Source organism: Megalopta genalis, chromosome 10 (genome assembly GCF_051020955.1).
Source record: "Megalopta genalis isolate 19385.01 chromosome 10, iyMegGena1_principal, whole genome shotgun sequence".
Classification (NCBI taxonomy): Eukaryota; Metazoa; Arthropoda; class Insecta; order Hymenoptera; family Halictidae; genus Megalopta; species Megalopta genalis.
This window is the reverse complement of record NC_135022.1, coordinates 9,409,618-9,420,421: the sequence shown is the minus strand read 5'-3', so window position 1 is coordinate 9,420,421 and position 10,804 is coordinate 9,409,618. Positions and strand designations below refer to the sequence as shown.

The window sequence follows — 10,804 nt, the reverse complement described above, 5'->3', positions numbered from 1 at the left end:
AGATCCTTCTGCTGGCGTGACTGGGCCTTTTCGGCAAGATGTTAATGAGAAGGTGCCGCCGGTACACCTGCGCAGCTGCGAAGGGGTTAGGGAACCGCCGCTCCAACGGACCGACGCCGCGGTGTGTTACGCTACAAGGAACATACACTCGTGACCCGTTAACCAGGTTGAATCGCAGTTGAATCGTTCTCTATTTCTGATGTCGCGAACGCGAACGACTTAAGTACTCCGCCGCGTCCTGCGGCCACGAACAGAATCGATAATACTCTCGTTCCGAACATTTTCGACCTGTTTCTAGATAAATGGACGCACCTCGGAAATCTCCGCTCGATCCTAAGGAAACCAACACGAGGTTATTAACGAGGTTATTGACGAAGTTGTCGGCGAAGTAACGCGTGCCGAAGACGGAACCGATCGCAACGTTCGACCGTGACAAATAAGAAATCTTTGTTAATCTTGTTACACACGAGATTGCCTGTTAATTTTACGGCCGTTCTCGTTTCACAGTTCGATCTCATCGCGGCTGCGTTTTATTCGTAATTTCATGTTTTGAAGAAATACATAGAATCACAGAGAATTTCGCAGAATACCTGAATTTTCGCTCTTATTTTTTTGGAAGCTCTTCGCAGATGTTTGTGGAGTTTTTTTAGAGGCGATTTTATTCCGGCTGCTTTTTGGTTCTTCGAGGCGGAATCGTCAAGTAAAGGCGACGCTTGTTGATCGCTGTTTCGTCTCTTGAATGATACGTTCTTAATTAATAATAATAATAATAATAATATTATTATTATTATTATTATTATAATATTATATATAATTATAATAATAAATATATTATATAATAATAATATTATTATTATTAATTATTAATTGATTGTTTAGTCGCTGTTTTATTAAACAACGCTTTGAGTCTTTTGGATGATATATACGGTGTTAACGTTAGAGATTATTTGACAGCCAGCTTTTTGGAAAATATTCAGATTCACGAAATAAACTTCCATTTGCAGAACTGTGTCATTTAAATGCGAATACGAAAATGCGTGCAGTAAATATTTTATTCTAGGAAATGTTTTTCCTTTCTAATTTTACAAAAATTTAAGTTTTAACGATTCGACGATACATGCCTTGTAACGAACCGAATCATTTGAAAATGGTTGATTTATCTAATATTATCTTTTAGAGAACTTAGCATAATTACGATGAATGAAAACGGTTCGATTTTTAATACGGAATTATATTTTCTGAAGATATTGTTAGATATACGGAACTGTGTGTGGGAAACTTGATTCGATATTTGAGCCGTTTATTTTGAAAGTGGCATAAGTCACTTTACCGTAGTGAAAAGTGGTGATTTTTTAATGTTTAAATATATCGACTTAAGCCACTTTCAAAATAAACGGCTCATTTGTTGCGTCCATCGTGTACGTACATTTCTACGAAACTGCGATCTTTTACGTCGCGTCAGAAATTGACTGATAACGCGTCCGCAAATCGCTGCTTGTACAAACATTACGACGCGACATGCATGGGATTTCTATTTAAATAGATAGACAGACAGCGATACCACGTTGCAAAACCATTGCCAAGTACATCGTGATATCGATTTCAGGGATTGATCAATAATGTCGTGCTTTTGCATGATTTCAAAATCTCGTGTTTACTCTGTTCACGCACAGAATACCGTTGCACCGTTTGATAGGAATCGAAATGAAGGAAACTGTGATTATGGAAAAGTTTTTAAACTATAATCGAATACAGTGAGGATAATGTGAACATTAAAAGTGATTAAGAAACGCTGAAATTGTGATAATTACAAATACTATCAAAATATTAAATATTAAAGACTGACTAGATATACCACAATAGTGATAACGTACAATTTCGACAAATGCGATGTAATAACTTGACCACTGTTATAAAATTCTATATAAAATACTAAAGTGATAATAAATAATATTATGTATTTTTTATCGATGCGGTAGATTCTCTCGAACAATTTCGTACCCTCGGTTTCATTTTAAAGGCTCTAATTTTGTCATAATTAATGTTTTCAGTCGATCATGTAGTGTGCACATGTGGCGCCTCTTTTGGAGAAAATTGTGGTAGTGGTAAAACGCTCAAACTGTTAGCCAAGTTACCGACAGCGTGTAATTGGCGCTGCACGGACATCGAACGAAGTTTCGTTTTTTCTCCGAAAGGGGCGTCACATCTGCCTACTGCCGGGTCATCTAGAAACATTAATATCGGCAAAATTAGAGCATAAAAGAACTGAATCAATGGTACGAAATTGTTCGGGAGAATCTACTCTGTTGCACGGTTGCCAGGAATTGCAGGAGTGCTCTCACGTTTGCTATTGGTCACGCCACGTTTTGTTGACTACGCTTTCCTCTATCCCTACTCTGGTTCGATTCTTATGCTTATCTGTGACGTCACGGATGGAATCGTGCGACATCTGTACCGACAACTCTGGTGTACACCTTGATCTGCAAACATAAGTTTCACGAATCCCGATGCACCTCCGTACCTGCGGTCGTGTCAAGAGAGAAATATTGAAGATATTGTTACGAATTTCTATTGTACCATAGAAAATGATAAGTGCACGATGATTATGTAACTATAGAAGAAAAATAGTGTAAATGCTCCGTCAAGGTAAGAAACCGGTATTTATAATTACATGAAAACAGATATACATACACACGTTTGACGTTTCTGTCCAAAATATTTATTTGTTCTGAATCTTTGATGTAGGTGTTAAAAAGATGTTCGGAGAATATAGGAGGAGATAGCACTAGTCAAAATGAATAAGAATATGAACTCGCCGTCTAAACTTACGGAGTTCGCTCCGTTAAGTCCCGAGGAGAGCCAACCAGTCGTGGCTTCGCTATTTTCAAAATTCTTCAGCTTTGCAAGAAGTAAGATTTTTTCTGCGACGAAATAGCACATCTAGAGAAACAGCGAAGGGACTGCGCTATGTAGAAAATGAATTTCTAGGTTCACAAAATGTTGACGATGCCGCAGTCTCGTCTACCAAAGAGGAACAGAGCTCGTCCGATTCTGAATCGTGGAAACAATCGGAGAGCACAGAAAAAACGCCGGAGGATGATAGCTCTAGTATGATGAACTTTCCATTAGATACTCGCGAGGGTAGAAGTTTACCCAACGTTTTGAAACGCATTAGCAACATAGTGGCTGTCGAAAGGAATGTGAGTTAATTTCCATGAGTTATATAATCACTTACAGATGATTCAAGGTGATAATATACATAATTTTAGTTGTAAATTAAGTTAATGTAATTGATATTAATATAGAACTTGCGCTCATACAAGGATTCCCAATTGAGAAGTTATTGGATGCCTGATAGCGTGAGCAAGCAGTGTTACGAATGCGGCGAAAGGTTCACAACATTTCGTAGACGGCATCACTGTCGCGTGTGCGGTCAGATATTTTGTTCGAAATGCTGTTGCGATCAGATTCCTGGCAAAATTATGGGATACACTGGTACGTACAAATAATATTTGTTTCGCTTTATAGATATTTTATGCAATCGAACTGCTTGTCGTAGGTGATTTAAGAGTTTGTACATATTGCTGCAAAGTAGTTTTATCTTATCTACAATCTTCTGATATGAGAAGCGATTTATCTGAAGATTTGAAAGCTTTGCAAGAGGACCTACAAGTTAAATATGGAAATGACCCACCGCTTCTTACGCAGACAAATGCAAATGAATCTGTGGAAGATGAAACATTGATTTGTAGGAAACCAAGCGTAGGATATATGGAAGAAAAATATGCCATTGAAAGGTATTGTTTCCTTTCCAGTTTTGTTTCCCTTTTTAAACCAGCGAAACTAACATATACAATAAATATATTTTACAGGTCGTCGAATAGTTATTTAACATCTCAAGAACGTTCTCTTGCTTTACAAAACTCGGCTTCTTTAAGGATGATCTACGAAGAGCTCTTTAGATCAAGCCAAGCAATACTTTTACAAACTCACAGAATCAGGCTGAAGAGCTATTACAATTGCTTCCTAGCGAGCGAGCTGGTAAATTGGATGATAGCGCAGAATAAAGCAGCTACTCGGTACAGGCACAACAAATAGAATATAATAGGAGTAAATATTTAAATGCGATATTAAAATATAATGTTTTATAGCGTACAAGCCACTGCTATCGGACAAGCACTTCTCGAAGCAGGTTTTATTGAGCCAGTAATCGCTGATAACGTATTCAGCGACACTGCGACAGTGTTCAAACCAGTGACGCTGTCGCAAATGCAAAGCATGGATCTATTAACCGAAACTCAAACTACCTGCGACGCTCAAGAGCCTGCATGGGTAAAAACAATTCCACAGCATGATTCTACGACAGGTAATATTTTATGTTTGTTAGTGTAAAAGGCGAGTGTCAATGACAATAATATATTTTAGACTCTGAAAGCGAAACGAAACCCCCGAATTCAATGCAACAGACCAGTGGACGTTTACCATCTTCTAGTTCAAGTTTTTATATTGACGTCAATTTAGAATCGTCTACCGTTACATTGAAAAGACCAACCTCGGAAGATTTAACTACGTTGTCTGTAGATAGTAGCGACAGCGTACTCGATCAAAAAGAAGACCCGGTGAAGTCGCACGAATGCAATCTGAAAATAGCCGACGATTTGTTGAACGAGACGCTACAAGTGCAAGAGGTCAAAGAGAGAAACGGTTGGCACAAACCATCGAATCTTAGAACTTCCTTTGGAGAGCTGCATACGTACGAATGTTTAACGTAAGTGTCGCATGTTTATCATCGAGAAACGACAATGTTAGCTTACGTACATTTGATCGTAGGTCTGCGTACAAACAACACGAGGATTCGTTGATCAAACAGCTGCTGAATAAAGAGGGTTTGTCGCAAACCTGGTCGGAAACAATACTTCCGATTGCGCATCAGGTTGTCGACATCGTAAGACCAGATCTGAACCATAACGTCGACGACTTGGACATTCGACAATATGTTCAGATAAAAAAGTGTCCAGGCGGTAGCAGGGACGACTGTGAAATCGTGTCGGGCGCAGTGTGTAATAAAAATGTTGCGCACAAAGGGATGAACGCGATGATAGCTTATCCGAAAATTTTATTGCTTCAGTGCGGTCTTATGTATCAACGCGTCGAGGGAAAGTTATTGAGTTTGGAGCCGGTGATGTTGCAAGTACGAGGAGAAAGTTATTCCAATAAATATTAACGTGATTGCCTTATATCGTAACATTAAAAGTATATTGTTTCTAGGAAAACGAATATTTAGGTCATACAGTTGCCAGAATTACCGCTCTTGGCCCGGACGTTGTACTCGTGCATCGGTCTGTATCAAGATTAGCGCAAGACCGGCTTCGAGAATGCGGCGTGACGCTTGTCTTAAACGTGAAGCTAAGCGTTCTGGAGAGAGTCGCGCGTTGTACGGGCGCAACTATTGTGAATACCATCGATGCGCACATAAGTGCACGATACATGCTTGGCACGTGTAAAAAGTTTTACCTGCGAAATTTTACTAGCGAGAAAAGTGAGTGATCGAGGAACCTGATTTACCGTTTCAGACTCAATGGAATAAAGAATTTGATGATTTTCCAGACGGTGTTAAAACATTGATGTACTTCGAGGGATGTGCGAATCCGCATCTTGGTGCTACGATCCTGCTGCGCGGTGGTACTCACACAGAATTGAAGAGAGTGAAGAATGTGACTTCGACGATGATCTTCGCAGCGTATTCGTGGCGTCTAGAAAAGTCATTTCTCATGGACGAGTTCGCGAGACCACCGTCCCCTAAAGACAATTCATTTTTAGACGAAACCTCGCAGAAGGACTCTTTAGACATCGAGGAAAGCAATAAGATATCATCCAAGTCTATCGAAGCTAATGATAGTATAGAGAACACAGACGACACAGAAATTGTAAGGATATCGACGATTGAACACGACCCTACAGCACCGACAGGCGCGAGACACATCATAGAAATTGAGAGCTCTTCCAATAGAAGCACACCGATGAAAGATAAATTTACAGATCAATTATACAGTGAAAATATATTGAACTCAAGCTCCGTCAAGCAAATATCCTCTATATTATCCGACGACATTGATTCCTACGACACTCTGAAAGTATTCAAGCCGAAAACAAAGTCTTCTATAATCGATTCGAAAGCCGCAGAAGATGGTGCACCGAGTAAAACATCGCATAATAATGATAGTCATAATAATACTTATGGTACCGACTGCGTGGAAGATCCAAATAGTACATTGGGATTATTTAGCGGTAGACTTGTTGAGAGAACGAACAAAGAGACCGACGAAGAAACCGAGAAGCCAAAAATAAAAGATAAAGTTGTTTCAGAGGAGAAACGAATTCGCGGAGAGTCTATCAGCGACCGAAGCGATCCTTTGCATCAGTATTTAAACGAGGACGAGGAGGACGTCTTCAGTCAAACTAGTCCGAATGGTCAACATTTAAGCGTGGCCGACTTGCCGCTGCTAAATAAATTTAAGAAAGCCTTGGAAGGCACGATATTAAGCGTTTCGCCGTACTTGAAATTTTCTATACCGTATCTGGAGACTGAGACAGGAAGAAATTGCGTGCTACGAAGCTTCTTCCCAAGGGAGATTTTTTACTCCGCACAATTTCTGGACAAAGTGAAGGAGGTCAAAGCGAGCAACGCAGCTTCGGATCTGTGCGGCTATGAAAATCCGTTGATGAGATTGAAATTGAAGCCGCAGCATCCGTTCGTTCAAGCAAGACTGACCACGGACGTCGACAGCCGGGAGGTGCAAGCATTGTTGGCCGACTTTCGAGCCCGCGGTAGTCGATTGTATCCGACGAATAACGTCGTGTCGGATAAACAGCAGGTTGCGATGCAGTGCGACGCGAGCGAACAAGCTCCGAAGTGGCCAGACTGTCTGGACCCGGCGAGTCATCAACGTTTGTCGGTGTCGTTCTGCAGTTTTTCGCATACCGGCAGCGACACGCCGGCCTTCTGCGTGAATCCATGGGTGGTCAACATGGATTTGTACGGAAGAAACGATATCGCCTTGGGACGTTTCCTGGAACGTTACTGTCTCACGTCCGAATACAAGTGTCCCGCATCAGCGTGCCGAGCACAAATCGCCCAGCATGTTCGAAGATTCGCGCACGACGGTGGATGCATACATATTAGCTTGAGCGAAATGAGCACCGAGCCGTTCGCCCAAGAGAACAGCAACCAGATTTTAATGTGGAGCAAGTGCATGAGATGCAAAAATGTCTCACCGGTGGTGCCGATGTCGGACGACACCTGGTCCCTGTCTTTCGCCAAGTATCTGGAGCTACGTTTTCACGGGAACGCCTACACCAGACGAGGCACCGACACCTGCCAGCATTTGCTGCACTACGATCATTCCCAATACTTCACGAAGAAGAACATGCTGGCCGTGTTCAAGTATACGAAAATATCCCAGTGGGAGATCTCCTTGCCGCCGCCACTGATAAACATTATATATGATCCGAAGCAGCACGCGGACGTGATCGAGGAAATGAAAAGCTTAACGTTGAAAGGGGACGAGGTGTTCACGACTATAAGAGAGAAGTGGACAACCCTGCAGACTGAGGTGGACAGTGTAAACGCTGTGAAGCAACAACTGACCAAAGATCAGCAGAACTTCAAGACTAAGATAGAAGAGATTCAATTGAAATTAACGTCCCCGACGTTGGAGAATAAGAAGCTCGAGGGAAAGATGTCCGAGAGACAGGTTCAAACTTCGATGTTCAGAATCGAGGACGCAATCGTCATTCTTAAGCGATTGATATCCGAAGTCGTGTTCTCTTGGAATACGAAGATCCTGGAGATGTCTGCTAAGAAGAAGGACGAGAGGCCACGAAGGTTCACCGAACGGTCATTGACGATTGGAAGCAACAGTATTATCGACACCGATGGATACATCACGGAAGACACTGCCTCCGAATCGCAGATCGAAGATCAAAGTCCCATGTCGGCTGACTACAATGCTGTCGACGCCATTGCTGCTGTGCAAAATGATTTGCAGAGATTCGAAGGAATAGAGACTTCAGACAACGAACTATTAGAAAGCAATAATCCCGATGAGATTGTTGTCATACCGGGATCTCCAAAAATGCATCAGAGATCGCACTCCGATGTTCTACCTTTGGCCGTGGAGGATATGCAGGATAAGAAGAAGAAAAAGAAAACTATTCTGTCGCAGTTGCTACCCTCTCTGCCTGTCACTCAACCGATACCAAATCCGTTCGGTTCGTTGGAGCACCACTTACTGCCTCTTGGGTACGATTCAATTAAAAGATAATCTGCTTATATCGTAGTTTATCATTGCAGGTAATACTTTAGAAGCAAATGTTCTATTAATCTGTGAAACGTTTGTGTTCTTAGCGTTTCATACGTTAAAACCTTATATTGGTCTAGTAATAATTAATGTCGTTTTCCAATACATTTTTAAAACTAATTTATTTAAACAAAACAATTTAATCAACGATACAGTCGCCGTTGTTTTCAACCACTTGTGCCCAAGGCTCAGGTTAAAAACAGGTTATGTCAAGATTATGTCAGATAAACGAACACTAAGAAACGACACTAATTATTACTAGATCTGATAAAACATGTTTGGTATTGAACGATATCTTTCTTTAACAGATCGGTCGTGCCTATCGTGGTGTACGAGTCGGAGCCATCGTCTATAATTGCATACGCGCTCGACTCGCTCGACTATAAACACACGTTGCAAGAATTGATGCGCACCATGAAAGGACCCGATTTAAATCCGAGCCCTTTGAACAAGCGAAAATTCCCCGAAAATAAAGAGAACATTCCCGAGGTTATGCAATCAGGGGAATTCAAGCGTCCGTCCGTTTTATCCTTTTTCCGTGGAAACAGCCCGAATCCAGCGAGCCCCATAGACTCTGATAAAAATGTCTCGAACATGGATTCCAACCAGCAAAATCCAATAACTGCGTCAGAGACAGAGGAGGACAAGAAAGTGACCAAACAGCAGAATTACGTCGAGGTGCAATTCAACGACGCTACAGCCAATTTCTACTGCAGAATATACTTTGCTGCACAGTTCGCTGCGCTCAGGGAGAATGTTTTAACCTGCGGCGAAGATGGTTTTACGAGAAGCCTGAGTCGAAGCATACAATGGGCTGCAAGGGGTGGAAAGAGCGGAAGTAGCTTCTGCAAAAGTGGAGGTATCCGATTGTTAACATGTTCTAAAATGTTATACATGAAATGTAAAAAGAGCGAAACGCTCTTTGTGTCTGTTTAAATATGTAATATTTCTTACGTTTGTTCCGTCTTCTTCTTCTTCAGATGACAGATTTATCATAAAACAAATGTCTGAAATAGAAATGCAAATATTTCTGAAGTTCGGACCGAACTATTTTGCCTACATGGAAAAGTGCCAGCAAACCAAGCAACCAACCTTACTGGGAAAGATCGTGGGTGTTTACAGTGTATCCTTTAAAAACAATACGACAAATGCAGCGCTTCGCCGTATGTGCTTGTTAGTGATGGAGAATTTATTTTACAATAGAACTATAACGGACAAATTCGATTTGAAGGGGTCCGTGAGGAATCGGCTGGTGAATCCCGTCGACATGTGTCACGAGGGTGAACTTGTATTGCTCGACGAGAACTTGTTGAACAGTGGGTATATCTCATTCATGTTCAGCACATTAAATGTGTACCGGTTATAAATAAATTATATTTTTAGTGAGCTGTGACTCGCCCCTTTACATCAGATCACATTCCAAGGCGGTTTTAAATAGAGCCATCGAACAAGACACTAAATTCCTGGCTGATAATTCTGTGATGGACTATTCATTGCTAGTTGGTTTGGAACCAAATTCGGATGAGCTTGTGTTAGGCATAATAGGTAAAGTTTTGTGATATGGTCGTTTCTCTCCAGACTTCAGATAATTTTCATAAAATCGTGATCCATTTACAGATTATATACGAACTTTCACGTGGGACAAAAAATTGGAGACAATGTTGAAGAAGTCAGGTATATTAGGCGGCCAAGGAAAATTGCCGACGATAATATCGCCCGAAGAATATCGAGCCCGTTTCATAGCAGCTATGCACCGGTACTTCTTGCCGGTGCCAGACAGGTGGTCTGGATTAGGTAGAGGCGTGGAAACATAAAAGACTTCCAGAACATAAGGTTCTCATCTTTTTCTGAAATTTTAAATAGGATGCTCGTGTTACTATTTGTTCGTAAATGTACAAAAGATAAAATAACGCAAGAAGATTTGACGTAGTTCATAAAAAAAAAGACAATTAAAATTATCTTTCAGTATTACAAGTATGAAACGTTGTCTCGAGTCCGTTTAAAAGATTGTAGCGAATTCTTTTTACCAAAATACTAGACAATAATAACAAGAACATCCTGTACACTAAGTATACATTGTAAATATATTTTCTATGCACCCGACGCGAATGTAGCGAATAGTGTTGCATATAAAGATATATATAATGTATAGTAATATTTTATGGAATGACTAGTCCTTCGTAATATTTTGTAACAAAAAAAAAAAGTGATAACAATGAGTTACCATTATCGTAACGCGAAAATACCAACTGTTGTATAGCTTCGGTTCTATAATTTATACAATTACACGATAGTTAAAATCATATCACCTGTATTTGTATTTATCGGCACAGCGATTAACTGTATTGTCTCTGTATATAACAGGATTTCTAATAAACTTTATAAACAAATTTTCCGTAAAAGTTCGGAGAACGAAAGCACAGGAATGAATAAGACAAAAATGT

At 40.6% G+C, this 10,804-nt stretch overlaps 1 protein-coding gene and 1 long non-coding RNA gene across 3 annotated transcripts; both read left to right on the top strand.

Moving 5' to 3' along the window:
- The first annotated feature begins 27 nt into the window (after positions 1–27).
- Positions 28–589, top strand: LOC117222750 (uncharacterized). The gene is made up of 2 exons (XR_004490749.2): positions 28–166; positions 299–589. It is a non-coding gene; the product is annotated as an uncharacterized LOC117222750 (long non-coding RNA).
- A 1,621-nt stretch (positions 590–2,210) lies between these two features.
- On the top strand, positions 2,211–10,750 carry fab1 (1-phosphatidylinositol 3-phosphate 5-kinase fab1). 2 transcript variants are annotated; one of them, XM_033474631.2, is made up of 15 exons: positions 2,211–2,646; positions 2,746–2,909; positions 2,989–3,200; positions 3,324–3,495; positions 3,560–3,797; positions 3,873–4,079; positions 4,152–4,366; positions 4,426–4,768; positions 4,831–5,191; positions 5,269–5,539; positions 5,608–8,302; positions 8,669–9,219; positions 9,341–9,676; positions 9,744–9,905; positions 9,978–10,750. In XM_033474631.2, exons 2-15 carry the CDS (start codon positions 2,795–2,797, stop codon positions 10,172–10,174), a joined length of 6,075 nt encoding a protein of 2,024 aa, XP_033330522.2. In that variant the 5' UTR covers positions 2,211–2,646; positions 2,746–2,794; the 3' UTR covers positions 10,175–10,750. The 2 variants fall into 2 exon arrangements, with proteins under 2 accessions (XP_033330522.2, XP_033330521.2); XM_033474630.2 differs by having other exon boundaries at positions 3,306–3,495.
- The last annotated feature ends 54 nt before the right edge of the window (positions 10,751–10,804 follow it).